Source organism: Somniosus microcephalus, chromosome 11 (genome assembly GCF_052327205.1).
Source record: "Somniosus microcephalus isolate GS21.2 chromosome 11, FLI_Smic_1.0, whole genome shotgun sequence".
NCBI lineage: Eukaryota > Metazoa > Chordata > Chondrichthyes > Squaliformes > Somniosidae > Somniosus > Somniosus microcephalus.
Window position 1 is genome coordinate 230,327,309 of NC_140997.1, and position 19,137 is coordinate 230,346,445.

The 19,137-nt window shown below is 45.4% G+C and overlaps 1 protein-coding gene across 4 annotated transcripts in view; it reads left to right on the top strand.

The window, feature by feature from the left end:
* Positions 1–2,304: 2,304 nt before the first annotated feature.
* The window catches only part of podxl2 (podocalyxin-like 2), a 95,292-nt gene continuing 78,459 nt past the window's right edge, over positions 2,305–19,137 (top strand). For 3 of the 4 annotated variants that reach the window (XM_086002093.1, XM_086002096.1, XM_086002095.1), the window contains exons 1-2: positions 2,305–2,535; positions 2,692–2,882. In XM_086002093.1, the coding sequence (XP_085858219.1) occupies positions 2,849–2,882 (34 nt within the window). In that variant the 5' untranslated portion in view covers positions 2,305–2,535; positions 2,692–2,848. The remainder of the gene's footprint in view (positions 2,536–2,691; positions 2,883–19,137) is intronic. The other variant, XM_086002094.1, reaches the window with a different exon arrangement.

Sequence of the window (19,137 nt, forward strand, 5' to 3'; positions counted from 1 at the left end):
GAGAGGAGATGGGGCCTCGGTTTAACGTCTCATCCAAAAGACGGCACCTCCTGCAGTGCAGCAGTCCCTCAGTACTGCACCGGGAGTGTCAGCCTAGATTTTTGTGCTCAAGTCTCTGGAGTAGAATTTGAACCCACAACCTTCTGACTCCGAGGCGAGGAGTGCTACCCAGTGAGCCACGGCGGACAGCAGCAGTGAGAAGTAGGAAAACAATGAAGAACAGGGGATCCCAGCTCAGCCCTGGCTTCCCTTGTATGTCCAAGCTAGTATAAGGAAGATTTTTTTAAAAACAGGTACCTTAACTGTTGATTAAAACTGTCATAGAATCATAGAAGTTTAGGCCATTCGGCCCATCGTGTCTGTGCCGGCCGACAACGAGCTCTCCAGCCTAATCCCACTTTCCAGCTCTTGGTCCGCAGCCCTGGAGGTTACGGCACTTCAAGTGCATATCCAAGTACTTTTTAAATGCGATGAGGGTTTCTGCCTCTCCCACCCTTTCAGGCAGTGAGTTCCAGACCCCCACCACCCTCTGGGTGAAAAAAGTTCTCCTCAACTCCCCTCTAATCCTTCCACCAATTACTTTAAATCTATGCCCCCTGGTTATTGACCTCTCTGCTTGATCTGATCAGAAAGGGATTTCAAATGTCCACTGATGACCTTTCAGAATCCTAACTCAGGCAATTCACTCACCTCAATGACAAAGCAGAAGAGTAAGGATGTGGTTGGCAGGATCCCTTGATGGGATGGCCATTACAGATACCAGCTTGTCATCTGCAATCAGACAGCAGGTCGATAACCAGACGAAACAGGTTTAAGGTAATTGGCAAAAAAAACCAGAGAGGCGAGATGAGGGAGAACTTGTTTTACGCAAAGTTGCTGTGATCTGGAACGCGCTGCCTGAAAGGGCGAAGGAAGCAGATTCAATAGTAACTTTCAAAGGGAATTGGATAAATACTGGTGGGGGAAAAATTTACTTTGGGGGCAAGAACAGGGGGAAGTGGAGCTAATTGGAGAGCTCTTTCAAAGAGCCGGCACAGGCACGATGGGCTGAATGGCCTCCTTCTGTGCATGTCTAAATATAGCCAAGGTTACTGCTTTAGGGTGGCTGAACAGGTCAAATACTGTTATTATTACACTAGGAGGATTTTGACTTTAGGATATTCTACCACTTTCTAAATGAAAACCAAAAATGCCACATGAAGTAAAAGTTCCCCTATAAGAACATAAGAATTAGGAGCAGGAGTTGGCCATTCGGCCCCTCGAGCCTGCTCCGCCATTCAATAAGATCATGGCTGATCTTCGACCTCAACTCCGCTTTCCAGCCCAATCCCCATATCCCTCGATTCCCCTAGAGTCCAAAAATCTATCGATCTCAGCCTTGAATATCCTCAATGACTGAGCATCCACAGCCCTTTGCGGTAAAGAATCATAGAATGGTTACAGCACAGAAGGCGACCATTCAGCCCATCGAGCCTGTGCCGGCTCTCTGCAAGAGCACTTCAGCTAGTCCCACTCCCCCGCCCTTTCCCCGTAGCACTGCAAATTTTTTTCCTTCAGGTACTTATCCAATTCCCTTTTGAATTGAATCTGCCTCCACCACCCTCTCAGGCAGTGCATTCCAGATCCTAACCACTCGCTGCGTAAAAATGTTTTTCCTCATGTCGCCTTTGGTTCTTTAGCCAATCACCTTAAATCTGTGTCCTCTGGTTCTCGACCCTTCCGCCAATGGGAACAGTTTCTCTCTATCTGCTCTGTCCAGACCCCTCATGATTTTGAACACCTCTATCAAATCTCCTCTCAACCTTCCCTGCTCTAAGGAGAACAACCCCAGCTTCTCCAGTCTATCCACGTAACTGAAGTCCCTCATCCCTGGGACCATTCTCGTTAATCTTCTCTGCACCCTCTCTAAGGCCTTCACATCCGTCCTAAAGTGCGGTGCCCAGAATTGGACACAATACTCCAGTTGAGAATTCCAAAGATTCACAACCCTCTGAGTGAAGAAATTCCTCCTCATCTCAGTCCTAAATGGCCGACCCCTTATCCTGAGCCTATGCCCTCTAGTTCTAGACTCTCTCGGCATCTATCCTGTCAATCCCCCTCAGAATCTTATATGTTATACGTGCGAATGAGACCTTGTTTTGTCTGGGGTGGGGGTGATGGGGCGAGGCACGAAGAAGGGGGGAATGTGACAAATATGTTGACATTATAAAGTTGCATGTCACTGGGGCAGACTCATCCCAAATTTTGCGCATCACGGTAGTGTCAGGCGGAAGTTAGGACCCAGAAGCGGATAAAATTTGACCGGGAGGACAGACACTGCGCAATCATCAGTGGAATTATTCCGCTTTTCTGTCTGCAAATCCCAGGGATCAGCATTTCTACAGAAACTCGCCGTGGAGGGGGCAGAAGAGGACAACTTATTTGCAATAGTTTCCCCCCCCCCCCCCAACAACAAACGGAGGAGAGGAGACAGGGCGGGGTGCTGCTGCTGGTGGTGGTGGTGGGGGGAAGATGCATTTGTGAAATTAATTGCATGTAAGTTTCATTCATCCAGTCTTGCAAGCAAGGGGCTGCAATTGCCCTGGAGATATCTGGGAGGCTGCGCGCCTGTGACTGATTGAAATATATATATATATAATTTTTTAATGATCAGTAATCTTATCTCTCTCTGCAATTGATCTTTGTTGCAAGGACAGAAAGGTCGAGGGACCAGGCGTCCGGAGGCTGCTGTTCAAACCGTTACAGAAAGAGATCTTAGGATCAAGAACGAGACAGATTCATTCAGCAGCAAGAAGACAGAAAAAAAAACATCCTCTTCCCCTCCTCTCTCTCTCTCTCCACCGCAACCATGAGCCTCACACAGTATCTCCTTTGTGCATTGGGTAAGTGAAAGTCTTTTCCCCACCCACCCCTCCCCCCTCTCCCTCTTTGGAGGGGAAGAGAGATTTTTTTTTAAACAAGGAAAGTTTACAGATCTGGGGGTGGGTGGTGGGGGGGCGGTGGGGGGGGGGGATGTAAAGAGTCTGTAAAAATATTGCTGAGAATTATTTCATTAAAGGTGAGATTTCCTGCTCCGCTTTCAAAACCTCAGGAGATGGAGCATGGGATTAATTCATTGACACATGAATGAAAAAACTTGCATTTATATAGCGCCTTTCGCAACCTCAGTACTTTTATTTTTAAAATGTAGTCACTGTTGTAATGTGGGAAACGCAGCAGCTGATTTGCACACAGCAAGCTCCCACAAACTGATGTGATAACGACCAGATAACCTGATTTTAGTGATATTGATTGAGGGATAAATATTGGTCAGAATACCAGCTAGCGGGGAGAACTCTCCTGCTCTTCTTCGAAAGAGTGCCACGGGATCTTTTGCGTCCAACCTGAGAGAGCAGACGGGGTTGCGGTTTAACGTCTCATCCGAAAGACGGCAGAGTTCTCCCTCAGCGCTGCACTGGGAGTGTCAGCCTAGATTTTTGTGCTCAAGCCTCTGGAGTGGGGACTTGAACCCACAACCTTCTGACTCAGAGGCGAGAGAGAGTGCTACCCACTGAGCCACAGCTGACACCTAAAAGGTGTATTTTTGAGAAATTTGAAATGTGAGGTTAAATAAAGCTATGATGGAGATAATCAGTAAGATGTTTTAAAGGGTGTTTTTGTGTTGCTTAATTTATTTGTGGTGCACGGTTGTTAACTCATTCAGCTGGGCCAATTAATCACCTGAACCGTGGCTCAGTGGATAGCACTCCTGCCTCTGAGTCAGACGGTTGTGGGTTCAAGTCCCACTCCAGAGACTTGAGCACAAAAATCTAGGCTGACACTTCAGTGCGTGCTGAGGGAGTGCTGCACTGTCGGAGGTGTGGATGAGATGTTAAACCCAGAGCCTGTCTGGCCTCTTGGGTGGGTGTAAAAGATCCCTGGAGAGAACAATATGTCATGGAACGAGTTGGTTAGGGTAAATTGGGAAAAATAGATTAAAAGGTATGACGGTAGATACGCAGTAGCTAGCATTTAAAGAAATATTTCATAATTCTCAACAAAAATATATTCCATTGAGAAACAAAAACTCCACGGGAAAAGTGATCCAACCGTGACTAACTAATAGAAGTTAAGGATGGCATTAGATTGAAAGAAGAAGCTTATAATGTTGCAAAGAATAATACTAAATCTGAGGATTGGGAGAGTTTCAGAAACCAGCAAAGGTTGAACAAAAAATTGATAAAAAGGGAAAAAAATAGAATATGAGAGAAAACTAGCAAGAAATATAAAAGCAGATTGTAAGAGTTTCTAAAGTATGTAAAAAGGAAAAGAGTAGCAAAAGTAAACGTTGGTCCCTTAGAGGCTGAAACAGGAGAAATTATTATGGGGAATAAGGAAATGGCAGAAACGTTAAACAAATATTTTGTATCTGTCTTCACAGTAGAAGACACAAAAAGCATATCAAAAATGGTGGGGAACCAAGGGCCTAATGAGGGTGAGGAACTTAACGTAATTAATATAAGTAGAGAAAAAGTACTAGAGAAACTAATGGAATTTAAAGCCGACAAATCCTCTGAACCTGATGGCCTACATCCTAGGGTTCTAAAAGAGGTGGCTGAAGAGATAGTGGATGCATTGGTTTTGATCTTCCAAAATTCCCTAGATTCTAGAATGGTCCCAGCGGGTTGGAAGGTAGCAAATGTAACACCGCTATTCAAGAAAGTAGGGAGAGGAAAAACAGGGAACTACAGGCCAGTTAGCCTGACATCAGTCATCGGGAAAATGCTGGAATCCATTGTTAAGGAAGTGGTATCAGGGCACTTAGAAAATCAGAACATGATTAGGCAGAGTCAACGTGGTTTTATGAAAGGGAAATCGTATTTGACAAATTTATTAGAGTTTTTTGAGGATGTAACTAGCAGGGTAGATAAAGGGGAACCAGTGGATGTAGTATATTTGGATTTCCCAAAGGCATTTGATAAGATGCCACTTAAAAGGTTATTACACAAGATTAGGGCTCATGGGGTTGGGGGTAATATAGTAGCATGGATGGAGGATTGGTTAACGGACAGAAAACAGAGAGTAGGGATAAACGGATTTTTTTCAGGTTGGCAGGCTGTAACTAGTGGGGTGCCGCAAGGATCAGTGTTGGGGCCTCAGCAATTTACAATCTATATTATTAACCTAGATGAAGGGACCGAGTGTAATGTATCCAAGTTTGCTGACGATACAAAGCTAGGTGGGACAGTAAGCTGTGAGGAGAACACAGAGTCTGCAAAGGGATATAGATAGACTGAGTGAGTGGGCAGTAAGGTGGCAGATGGAGTATAATGTAGGGAAATATGAGGTTCTTCACTTTGGTAGGAAGAATAGAAAAACAGAATATTTTTTAAATGGTGAGAAACTTTCAAATGTTGGTGTTCAGAGAGATTTGGGTGTCCTCGTGCAAGAAACACAGAAAGCTAGAATGCAGGTACAGCAAGCAATAAGGAAGGCAAATGGCATGTTGGCCTTTATTGCAAGGGGGTTGGAGTATAAGAGTAAGGAAGTCTTGCTCCAATTGTACAGGGGCCTTGGTGAGACCACACCTGGAGTACTGTGCACAGTTCTGGTCTCCTTATCTAAGGAAGGATATACTTGTCTTGGAGGCGGTGCAATGAAGGTTCACTAGATTGATTCCTGGGATGTCTTCACTCAGAGGGTTGTGAATCTTTGGAATTCTCTGCCCCAGAGGGCTGTGGATGCTGAGTCTTTGAGTATATTCAAGGCTGAGATCGATAGATTTTTGGACTCTAGGGGAATCAAGGGATATGGAGGTCGGGCAGAAAAGTGGAGTTGAGGTCGATGATCAGCCGTGATCGTATTGAATGGCAGAACAGGCTCGAGGGGCCGTGTGGCCTACTCCTGCTCCTAATTCTTATGTTCTTATAAACTTGCAGGGCTACGGGGATAGAACGGGGGAATGGGACTGACTGGATTGCTCTACAGAGAGTCGGCACAGACTCGATGGGCTGAATGGCCCTGGCTAACAAGGGAAATTAGGGATAGCATAAGATTCAAGGAGACGACACATAAATTGGCCAGAAAAAGCAATAATCCTGAGGATTGGGAGCAGTTTAGGATTCAACAAAGGAGGACAAAGGGATTAATTAAGAAAGGGAAAATAGAGTATGAGAGTAAGCTTGCAGGGAACATAAAAACTGACTGTAAAAGCTTTTATAGATATGTGAAGAGAAAAAGATTGGTGAAGTCAAGCGTAGGTCCCTTGCAGTCAGAATCAGGGGAATTTATAATGGGAAACAAAGAAATGGCAGACCAACTAAATTCATACTTTGGTTCTGTCTTCACAAAGGAGGACACAAATAACCTCCCAGAGATGCTGGGGAACATAGGGTCTGCTGAAAGGGTGGAACTGAAAGAAATCAGTATTTGTAGGGAAATGGTGTTAGGAAAATTGATGGGACTGAAGGCCGATAAATCCCCAGGGCCTGATAATCTACATCCCAGGGTACTTAAGGAAGTGGCCCTAGAAATAGTAGATGCATTGCTGGTCATCTTCCAGAACTCGATAGACTCTGGAACAGTACCCATGGATTGGAGGGTAGCTAATGTTACCCCACTATTCAAAAAAGGTGGTAGAGAAAAAGTGGGGAATTATAGACCGGTAAGCCTGACATCGGTAGTGGGGAAAATGCTAGAGTCTATTATAAAAGATGTAATAGCAGAGCACTTGGAAAGCAGTGACAGGATCGGACAAAGTCAACATGGATTTACAAAAGGTAAATCATGCTTGACTAATCTACTGGAATTTTTTGAGGATGTAACTGGTAAAATAGATAAGGGAGAACCAGTGGATGTGGTGTATTTGGACTTTCAGAAGGCTTTCGATAAGGTCCCACGTAAGAGATTAGCGTGCAAAATTAAGGCACATGGGATTGGGGGCAAGGTATTGACTTGGATAGACAACTGGTTGGCGGACAGAAAGCAAAGAGTTGGAATAAACGGGTCGTTTTCCGAGTGGCAGGCAGTGACTAGTGGGGTACCGCAAGGATCGGTCCTAGGACCCCAGCTGTTCACAATATATATTAATGATCTGGACGAGGGAATTGGATGTAATATCTCCAAATTTGCAGACGACACAAAGCTGGGTGGGAGGGTAAGCTGTGAGGAGGATGTCGTGAAACTCCAGTACGATTTGGACAGGTTGGGTGATTGGGCAAAAACATGGCAAATGCACTATAATGTGGATAAATGTGAGGTTATCCACTTTGGTGGCAAAAACAGGAAGGCAGATTATTATTTGAATGGCAATAGATTGGGAGAAGGGGAAGTGCAAAGAGACCTGGGTGTTCTTGTGCACCAGTCGCTGAAGATAAGCATGCAGGTGCAGCAGGCGGTTAAGAAGGCAAATGGTATGTTGGCCTTCGTAGCAAGAGGGTTCGAGTACAGGAACAAGGATGTCTTGCTACAGTTGTACAGGGCCTTGGTGAGACCGCACCTTGAGTATTGTGTGCAGTTTTGGTCGCCTTACCTGAGGAAGGACGTTCTTGCCATGGAAGGAGTGCAGCGAAGATTCACCAGGCTGATACCTGGGATGGCAGGAATGACGTATGAGGAGAGATTGTGTCGATTGGGCTTATACTCACTGGAGTTTAGAAGATTGAGAGGGGATCTCATCGAAACCTATAAAATTCTGTCAGGCCTGGACAGACTAGATGCAGGAAGGATGTTTCTGATGGCCGGGGAGTGCAGAACCAGGGGTCACAGTCTAAGGATAAGGGGTAAGCCATTTAGGACTGAAATGAGGAGGAATTTCTTCACCCAGAGAGTGGTGAACCTGTGGAATTCTCTGCCACAGAGGGCGGTGGAGGCCAGTTCATTAAATATATTCAAGAAAGAGTTGGATATATTTCTTAAGGCTAAAGGGATCAAAGGATATGGGGAGAAGGCAGGGACAGGGTACTGAATTTGGATGATCAGCCATGATCTCATTGAATGGCGGAGCAGGCTCGAAGGGCCGAATGGCCTACTCCTGCTCCTATCTTCTATGTTTACTATGTTTCTATGTTTCTGTGCTGTTATGACTCTATGATGCATTTTGGTAGGAAGAACGAGGAGAGGCAATATAAACGAAATGGTACAATTTTAAAGGGGGTGCAGGAACAGATAGAGTTGGGGTGTATGTAGACTATTCTTTGAAGGTGGCAGGACAAGTTGAGAAGGCTGTTAAAAAGCAGATGGGATCCTTACCTTTAATAATAATAATAATAATAATCAACTTTATTGTCATTGTTAGTGCACAAGTGCAGTACAACGAAATGTAGGCTTGCGGCTCCCGAGAGTGTACATTTAGATTAAGACATTTAAACATTCAACATTCATTTGGCTTGTAATGCATTAACATAAACATAAACATATAAATAGAGGTATGGGGTACAAAAGCAAGGAAGTTACGCTAAACCTTTATAAATCACTGGTTAGGCCTCAACTAGAGTCTTGTGTCCAATTCTGAGCACCGCACTTTAGGAAGGATGTTAATCTCTTAGAGAAGGTGCAGAGAAGATTCACTGGAATGGTACCAGGGGATGAGGAACTTCAGTTATGTGGAGAGACTGGAGAAGCTGGGGTTGTTCTCCTTGGAGCAGAGAAGGGTGAAAGGAGATTTAATAGAGGTATTCAAAAACATGAAGGGTTTTGATAAGAGTAAATAAGGAAAAACTGTTTCCAGTGGCAGGAGGGTTGGTAACCAAGGGACACAGATTGAAGGTGCTTGGCAAAAGAACCAGAGGCGACATGAGGAAACATTTTTTTACACGGCGAGTTGTTGTGATCTGGAATGCACTGCCTGAAAGGGCGGTGGAAGCAGATTCAATAGTAACTTTCAAAAGAAAATTGGATAAATACATGAAGGGAAAAAATGTATAGGGCTATGGGGAGAGAGCAGGGGGAGTGTGACTAATCGAATAGCTGTACCAAAGAGCCGGCACTGGTACGATGGGCCGAATGGCCTCCTTCTGTGCTGTATCATTCTATGATTTTATGATTCTATGATTTTAACCAACATCACTGACAAGAATCAGTCATTCATGAAAGAAAGACTAATGAAATAATACTGAGCGGCCTGCGGGTGGCGCTGTCCAGGGAGAGTATAAATACTCGGGCACGGGCCCAGCTTGCGCAGGACATTCTTAACAGGAACTCGTGAAGGACACAACTAGACCTCCATGTTGTAAAACGGTTGATTAAAGCTTTGTTTAATGCTTAGACCAAGTGCCTAGTAGTTTTCTTATGTCAATCACTAAAACAGATTATCTGGTCACTTATCTCATTTCTGTTTGTGGGAGCTTGCTGTGCGTAAAATTGGCTGCTGTGCTTCCCACGTTACAACAGTGACTACACTCCAAAAGTTCTTCATTGACTGTAAAGTGCTTTGGGATGTCCTGAGGTTGTGAAAGGCGCTATATAAATGCAGATTCTTTCTCCATGGGTTTGAGGATAAGTACAGATAGAGGAGTTTGAATATTGTTGTGGAACATAAAGTTTGTTAAGCTCCTGGGAAACACCATGTGAGAGAAGACAAGTGGTCAGAGATTACGGTGTAGAATGTAAGGTCGGAATGGTGTTCTTGGGTTTTGAACAATATAGGTTTGTGGGCCAAGGAGAAACTTTATGTGACTTTCCTCAAGAAATGAATTGGGTTTGAGCAGAATTTACATTGAGCAGCTTGTTCATGGTCTATGGAAGGAGTGAGCTCGATGGTCTGGGTAGTGTTCCCACGCTCTCTTGTGATGCACTAACTCCCTGTGACCCAGTCACATTAGTGAGGAGCTTGCTAGTGTCACCAGACTTCTTGTGCAAGTTCATAGTGTCAGCTGTGACTCAGTTGGTAGCGCCCTTACCTTGGAGTCAGAAGGTTGTGGGTTCAAGTCCCACTCCAGAGACTTGAGCACAAAAATCTAAGCTGTCACTCCAGTGCAGTGCTGAGGGAGCGCTGCACTGTCGGAGGTGCTGTCTTTCGGATGAGACGTTAAACCGAGGCCCCCGTCTGCTTTCTCAGGTGACCGTAAAAGATCCCATGGCACTATTCTGAAGAAGAGCAGGGGAGGTGTCCTGGCTAATATTTATTCCTCAATCAACATTGCTAAAACAGATTATCTGGTCATTATCACATTGCTGTTTGTGGGACCTTTCTATGCGCAAACTGGCTGCTGCGTTTCCTACATTACAACAGTGAAAGTACTTCAAAAAGTACTTAATTGGCTGTAAAGCACTTTGTGATGTCTGGTGGTCGCGAAAGGCGCTATAGAAATGCAAGTCTTTCTTTTAAGTGTAAACAAGGTTTTTTTTAACCCCCATTGGAGATCCTGTTGTATGTTATTTCACCTTCCGGAAGAGTAATCTGTCGGGGTGCAGGTCCCACGGGCCATGCCAGCCCCCCAGGAACCGCCATGCCAGCCCGCCAGGAACCCTTGCAATTTCTCATTCTTCGTGTGTGAGTCTGCAAAGTGAGCGTCACCGGGCTGTTCGACCGCAGAGGGCATTGCGGCCAGGCAACGTACTTTGCAGCAGCAGTCATTGGCTCGCCATCAAGAGCAGTGACCCCCATTTCTCCCCCGTTCCCTAGCCCAAGAGCACATAGGCTAAATGTATAATCATTGCCTCGGCGGAGATTCGCTAACACAGTGCAGACCGGGTTTCAAATCTGGGACTTGTTAACGATTTATACATAATGCAAACAAAATATCATACAGCATAATGATAAGTGGCCAGCCGTTAAAAATAATTGAAGGCAATTATATCAATTAAATGGATTTCACTTAATGTAGGTAATGGTATAAGGCGAACTAGATGGATCTTAGAATCATAGGGGGTGATTTTCTGTTGCCCCGAGGAGGCGGGTTTGGAGGCGGGAAAGTTGGGAAAATCAGAAAACATGAGTGCGGGTTCGGAACCCGTCTCCAACCTGCCTCCGGTGGGAAATTCGCCCCCATAGAATGGTTACAGCACAGTAGGAGGCCTTTCGGCCTGTCGAGCCCATGCTGGCTTTCTGTAAGAGCACTTCAGCTAGTCCCACTCCCCCGCCCTTTCCCCGTAGCCCTGCAAACGTTTTTCCTTCAGGTACTTATCCAATTCCCTTTTGAAAGCCACAATTGAATCTGCCTCTGTAGTGTATGTGCCTTTAAGAGCCCCAGGTGTGCTGTAATGCCGGTAATTGCCACTCGGGCTATATAAGCCTGTATATTGTGTATATCCGTTAGAACCCCCCCAGACTTTGCTTAGTAAATACCTATGAACCAACTCCTGTCTTCAGTGTCTTTATCAACACACGGACACTACAGTGGCGACGAAGTGGAAATGGACTTACCTGCAATTCGGCAGCACCTCAAGGACATCGATTCCTCGGGCGTCCAGAAGACTCAAGGAAGTGAGAGAAGCTGTGGTTTCACCAGCTGGCCAAGCTGGTGGCAGGTACTGCGCTAATCCTTCCTGGGCATCAGGCTGGGGCTCCAGCGGCTGGCTCTACAGCTGAGACAGGCAGCGAAATCGGAGGCAAGCAATAATGGACTGGGAGGGAGCACTCGGGAGATGGCCGGCGCGGCAAGCAGGTCAGCGTTCAAACCTGGAGAGAAACTCCGGCGGGAACGAGTCTCCGACAGTAAATTAAAAAAAAAAAAGAACGGAAACCGCAGTAAACAGCGTTGTCATCGGCAGCAGAGGCGGGAAAGCGCGGGAAGCGCCATATCTTTGCTGCAGAAAAGAAAAAAAAGCACGGGAAGCGCCATATCTTTTCTGAAATGCCTAAGTCTGGCAATATTGATGCTTTTGATAGCGAAATAGAGGATTGGACCACATACGTGGAAAGAGTAGAGGTATATTGCACTGCAAATGGAATAGAAGATGAAAAAAAAGCTTCAATACTCCTGAACTTAATGGGCGCAAAGGCATACGGGCTGTTACGAAATTTAATCACTCCAGCCAAACCAAAGGACAAGAATTTTAAAGTTCTTAAAGTACTGCCAATTCGGGGCAGGACTATCAGATTATCTTCGAGACAAATTCGTTTGCAGTCTCTTAAGTGAAGGAACACAAAAAAGGCTGCTTTCTGAAAAAGATTTAACATTGGACAAAGCTTTCCGTATGGCTGTATCATACGAAGCAGCAGCAAGAGGAGCTGCAGAGATACAACAAAAGACACAGGACTTCGGCACCCATGAAATGACACAGGGTTTCGAAAGATGTTATCGCTGCGACAGATCCACCCATAACCAGAGGGACTGCTGGTTCAAGGACAAAGCATGCAGGCAATGCGGAAAGATTGCCGATCTGGACAAAATAAATCCACAGACAGAAAAAAAAAATCAATAAAGAAAAGTACAGGAAGGTACAAATGATGACGGACAGTAGCTCCGAAGACCAGAAGAGCGATAACGACTTCGAAAACAAGAGACTAAGCTGTCTCAAATTACATAATGTACTTGCCAAAGATGATTACCAAACCATTTGGGTTACCCTCACGATAGCAGGGTCCCCAGTTAAAATGGAGCTAGATACAGGATCAGCTCTAACCGTAATAAATCGACGGGATTACGAGAGGCTATTTTCGCATATACCTCTAAAAGACACATCCGTTATCTTAAAAACATATACGGGGCAGAAAGTATACCCCAAAGGAAAAATAAGGGTGCCTGTTGTATACAACGGCAAAGAAATACAAAAGTTGTATTTATACATTCTGCAAGATGGTGGTCCACCGTTGTTGGGACGTGAATGGATCAGAAAGATATGTTTAGACTGGCACTTCATTCAGGCACTGACGGTGACCAGTAAGAAAAAAAATAATGATGACATCATACCTGAACGATTAAAAGACATCTTGGCCAACGCCAAAGAAGCGTTTCAAGAGAAACTAGGAACCTTGAAAGGCATCACCACCTCAATAAAAGTGGAAGATGCAGCAATTCCCAAATTTTTTAAGGCAAGACCAGTGCCATACGCAATACGTCCAGCAGTCGAGGCAGAGCTGGAGAATTTGGAAAAAGCAGGCGTATTATCCAAAATAGATTGGAGCGAGTGGGCAACACCCATTGTTCCAGTCATGAAAAAATCATTGAATAAAGATAAATCTGAAGAACAGAGAAAAATTCGCATCTGTGGAGACTTCAAGGTGACTGTAAACCCAGTCCTTCACACAGTACAGTATCCTCTTCCGAGGATAGAAGATATTTTCGCCTCACTATCCGGAGGGAAACGTTTCACCAAAATTGACTTGGCACAGGCATATCTACAGGTGGAGGTTGAGGAGGCCTCTAAAAAGTATCTCACGATAAACACACACAAAGGCCTGTACCAGTACAATCGACTGGTTTTTGGAGTAGCATCAGCTCCAGCTATCTGGCAAAGAGCTATGGAGCAAGTCCTGCAAGGGATTCCGGGGACTCAATGCTACCTAGACGACATCCTTGTAACAGGAGAAAACGACGACGAGCACCTTGCCAATTTGGAGCAGGTGCTCACTAGGCTGAAAGAACGGGGCCTACGAGCGAATCGCCCCAAGTGCGAATTTTTCCAAAATCAGATATCATGGGCCAGAAATTCCAGAACGGGGCTTGCAGCGCGTGCAAGCCCCGTATTTGCACTTACCCCGCGCTCCTGCCGATCAGCTTCTGGGACGCCTGAACTTGGAGAAATAGAAAGCACATTCCCGGGCAGCGTATGACGTCACGCCGCCCAGGAGCGCAGCCAGCGCGGACCCAGGAGCGTGCAGTGTAAGTGAGACACGCCCCTTGAGGTCTCAGTTTCACTGGACACGCCCCCAATGTTTCTGTCAAGCTGCTTTGCTTTTTTACATGCAAAGCAGCAGTTTAAATAGGTTTTTGGAAGTTTTTTGAAGATTTTGGTAACTTTTATAAACTTTTTAAAATGTTTACATTATTTTGAGTAATCTGAAGTAGTTTTAAAGAGAATTAAAGCAATTTAAAGACTTTTAAAAGCCCTAAAAGAATTTTTTTAATTCCATTTATTTATTTAGCAATGTCGTCGTCATACGTGTCTTCACACTGTTCCCTTTGGGGAACTGTATGAAGTGGTGGAAGGATTTATGGCCGTGATTAACGCTCATTCCGTGACCGTAACCATCTTTGAACCAGCCATTAGGGCGGTTAGTCCTATGGCGGGAGGGTTTTACGGGCTCCCACAAGCTATACAAGGAGAGGGGGCCACCCACACCCACGGACGCAAATATCCCACTGGATGTCAACCCAGAATTTAGAGCCGGAGCTCCGACTCCACTTGCCGGGACTGTCTGGAGCGGGGTTCGAAACCCTACCCTGATCTGGCCCAGCGGCGGGGATCCTACCGCTATGACAAAGGCCCAATCCGATTAGCAACGTGAAATGGCAGCATAGGGCTCCAGTCACGGGGAGGGAAAAGGCGCAGGAAACGTATGGGTGTCACCTTTTGTGCGGAGTGGGCCTTTTGCGTAGCAGTAAGCATCCCCGCCGCTGGGCCAGAAGGAGTAGGGTTTTGAACCCCACTCCAGACAGTCCCGGCAAGTGGAGTCGGAGCTCCAACTTTAAATTCTGGGTGGACATCCAGCGGGATACTTGCGTCCGTGGGTGTTGGTGGCCCCCCCCCCCCTCAGATGGGTTGTGGGAGCCCGTAAAACCCTCCCGCCATAGGACTAACCACCCTAATGGCTGGTTCAAAGATGGTTACGGTCACGGAATGAGCGTTAATCACGGCCATAAATCCTTCCACCACTTCATACAGTTCCCCAAAGGGAACAGTGTGAGGATACGTGCGATGATGACCTCTTGCGCAATGCACCTCCTTGGACCCTCAGTCGCAGATGCGAGGGGGCAAGTCGTGCAAGTGTTAAATTTTTTATTTTATTGACATGTAAAATGTTGGCCCAATAATTCCCTTCCAAATGCGCTAGTACGGTCGGGGTACTTACGCATCTGGCCGGATGAAATGCCGGTTTTCAGCATGCACAGTGCATGTGGGGAAAACCGGCATTTCCTGTCCTCTGAACGAAGGGGTTCAGAGGCAGAACGCGTGCGACTGCACAGGCAGCGCGTGCGCAGTATAATTCGCCGCTTTCATTAATGCTTTCAGTGAGGTCCAGTCATTACAACTTACACATGAAAAAAGCATGGGTACAGTTGCTACAGAGGCTGCGGAGGAAGATATTTCTTATCGTGGAGCTTCTGAAAGTATGTATGTCTGTATATATTCCTTTGCGTGTTATGTATATATTCCTTTACTTATGTGTATGAATGTATTATTTAATTATGACTTTCAGAGAAAGTAACTTATTGGAAAATCATAATTAAAAACATACATTCATAGTAAAGGAATATAAAACATACATACATATACGTAAAGGAATATATGTGGACATACATACATAACTCATTCTCACATTCCATTCACACAGCCACAATTGCTCCTTCTACCTACCGTTCTGAAAACCCTTTAAAAAAAAAAAAAATTTTAACTTTAAAACTTACTTAAAATTTCTTAAAATAACTTCCCTCCCTTTCCCAAACAAAAATATTGCATTTCAAAAGCTCCACGATAAAATATATCTTCCTCCGCAGCCAATGAACCACTTTACACTTGCTTTTTTTCAGTGTAACTTCTAAGGACTTAACCTCACGGATTTCATGAATGAAATCCACGAAGTTCACTGCGCAAGCGCTGCCTGTGCAGTCGCATGCGCTCGAGGTCTGGAAATGCCGGCGTTCCCCGCATGCGCTGTTCATGCTGAACGCCGGCATTTCCAACGGCCAGAAGCGTGAGTAAGCCGACCGCACTCACGCTTCTGGCCTGGAATTTATGGCCCCATATTGTGGCCACATAATTAATAATGAAGGGTTACATAAGTCACCTGAAAAAATTGAAGCGGTCATAAAAGCCCCAGCACCTGAAAATGTTTCACAATTAAGGTCGTTCCTGGGATTAATAAATTACTATCATAAATTTTTACCGAACTTATCAACTCTTCTACACCCTCTTAATGAACTTCTACAAACAGGAGTGATTTGGAAATGGAACGAAGACTGCAAACGTGCCTTCCATAAATGCAAAGACTTAATCACATCCGAAGAAGTTTTGACTCATTACAACCCATCACTGCCAATCAGACTGGCGTGCGATGCATCCCCTTACGGCATAGGAGCAGTATTATCCCATAAATTCCCTGATGGCTCAGAACGGCCGATAGCTTTTGCGTCACGCTCATTAAACTCAGCTGAGCGTAACTATGCCCAAATCGACAGGGAAGCACTCAGCCTGGTATGGGGAGTGAAGAAATTCAACCATTACCTACACGGACAAAAATTTACCTTGTTGACTGACCATCAACCCCTCATCTCCATATTCAATCCTAAAAAAGGTGTTCCCATTATGACAGCGCAAAGGCTACAGAGGTGGTCCCTTTTTCTAGGGGCACACCAATACAACATAGAATACAAAGGATCAAAACAGCATGGGAATGCTGACGGTTTATCGTGCCTACCGTTGCCAACCGTAGAAGAGGCACCTACAGTAGACCCAGTAGAGATGTTCCACTCTACCATAGTGGAATGTCTACCAGTAACAAATTCTGCCATTGAAAGGGAGACGAGAAATGACCCGACTCTCTCACGGGTCTACGATTTAACAGTGAAGGGATGGCCAGCACATGGCAAACCACTGTTGCCAGCATTCTCGCAAAGAAGAGAACAGCTGTCAGTGTGCCGAGGAACCTTGATGTGTGGATCCAGAGTGGTAATTCCACCCAAACTCCAGGATAAAGTGCTAAAGGAGCTTCACGAGGGGCATCTGGGTGGAGTGAAAATGAAGAACCTAGCTAGGGTGTTTGTATGGTGGCCAGGTATCGATGGAGACATCGAAGAAATGACCAAGAGCTGCCTAGGATGCCAGAAGGTCCAAAACGCTCCACCACAAGCCCCTCTACATCCATGGGAGTGGCCCTCATCTCCCTGGCAAAGGGTGCACATCGACTTTGCTGGTCCATTTATGGACTCAATGTTCTTAATCGCGGTTGATGCACACTCCAAATGGCCGGAGGTAATAAAGATGTCCTCCACCACCACGGAAAAAACCATCACAGTATTAAGGACCATATTTGCCAGGAATGGGCTGCCGGAACAGATATGTTCTGATAATGGACCGCAATTTGTGTCCGAAGAATTCAGAAAGTTCTTAAAAAACAATGGGGTTAAGCACTACACGTCCGCCCCATACCGTCCCGCCACCAATGGATTGGCTGAAAGGTTTGTCCAGACCTTCAAGAAGGCCATAAAGGCCATGGGTAATGAAGACATAAAACTTCAGCACAAGGTGGATAACTTCTTGTTCGCATACAGGAATGCAACACATATGGTTACCAACCAAACTCCTGCCATGATGTTCTTCAATAGAAACCTAAGATGCCGGCTGGATTTGGTCAAGCCCAACATCAGAAGGGACGTGGAGAACCGGCAGTTTCAAGGCATGAATGAAAGGCCAACTAGAACCTTCCAGATAGGTCAACAAGTTTTGGCCCGGGACTACCGTACCGAGAAATGGCAGCCTGGAACTATCTGCACACGACTAGGACCACTGATGTATACCGTGGACATCGGAGAAAGCATAATAAGGCGCCATGCTGACCAAATCATAAAGTCATCCGAAAAGGGACAACCTACACCACAACTCTATACATCTAATGATGAAGTAGAGATACCCATATCTACCTCCGATCCGGTGATACTGGAACCCGATGAACCCGACACTGGCATTCAAGCCGAATCAGCCTTGCCAGAAGAACCTACTACACCACCAGAAACTACTACACCCCCGAGGCGTTATCCGGACTGAGTCAGGAAGCCTCCTGAGAGACTGACTTATAATTAATTAACTACAGCAATGTATATTATTTTGCTTATAACATATAATTAATAATTACTTAAAATATGATGTACTGGTTAGCTAAAAGGGGAGGAATTGTAGTGTATGTGCCTTTAAGAGCCCCAGGTGTGCTGTAATGCCGGTAATTGCCACTCGGGCTATATAAGCCTGTATATTGTGTATATCCGTTAGAACCCCCCCCCCCAGACTTTGCTTAGTAAATACCTATGAACCAACTCCTGTCTTCAGTGTCTTTATCAACACACGGACACTACAGCCTCCACCACCCTTTCAGGCAGCGCATTCCAGATCCTAACCACTCGCTGCACAAAAAAGTTTTACCTCATGTCGCCTTTGGTTCTTCTGTCAATCACCTTAAATCTCTGTCCTCTGGCTCTTGACCCTTCCGCCAATGGGAACAGTTTCTCTCTATCTACTCTGTCCAGACCCCTCATGATTTTGAACACCTCTATCAAATCTCCTCTCAACCTTCTCTGCTTTAAGGAGAACAACTCCAGCTTCTCCAGCCTATCCACGTAACTGAAGTCCCTCATCCCTGGAACCATTCTCGGAGATCTTGTCAATAATTAGGATAATAGCAACAGAGGGCATTCAAGTACTCAGAGGGCACAGTGTGCAGTACATTCCATAGCTCCTCTTGCATGGAAATAATGACCATTCTTAATACTGGCTGGCAGATCTGAGCTAATTAGCATGATCGCATGATGTTGGCAGAATATTCCATAGCTGGAGGGAACTGGATGGCAAGAGAACTGCAGTAATTGTCTCTGGAACTTACATCAAAACCTGGCAAACAGGGACATTCGTGCATCAGTGTAATTCTGATCTTCCTTCGAAAGACATTAGAGGACTTTGTGCAGACTCTTTAAGCTCGGAGCGACACTGAAAGTAACGAGTAAACCTATGTCGTCACCACATTGCCCCGTGTACCAAAGGCTCTGCATCATAAGTCACTGCCATATTACCAGAATGGTACCAGGGACGGGGGATTTCAGTCATGCAGAGGGACTCGAGAAGCTTGGATTGTTCTCCTTGCAACAGCAACAACAACTTGCATTTATACAACGCCTTTAAAGTAGTAAAACTTCCCAAGGCGCTTCGCGGGAGCGTTAGCAAGCAAAATTTGACACTGCGCCACATTAAGGAGTTAATAGGACAGATGACCAAAAGTTTGGTCAAAGAGGTAGGTTTTAAGGAGCGTCTTAAAGGAGGAGAGAGAGGTAGAGCAGCAGAGAGATT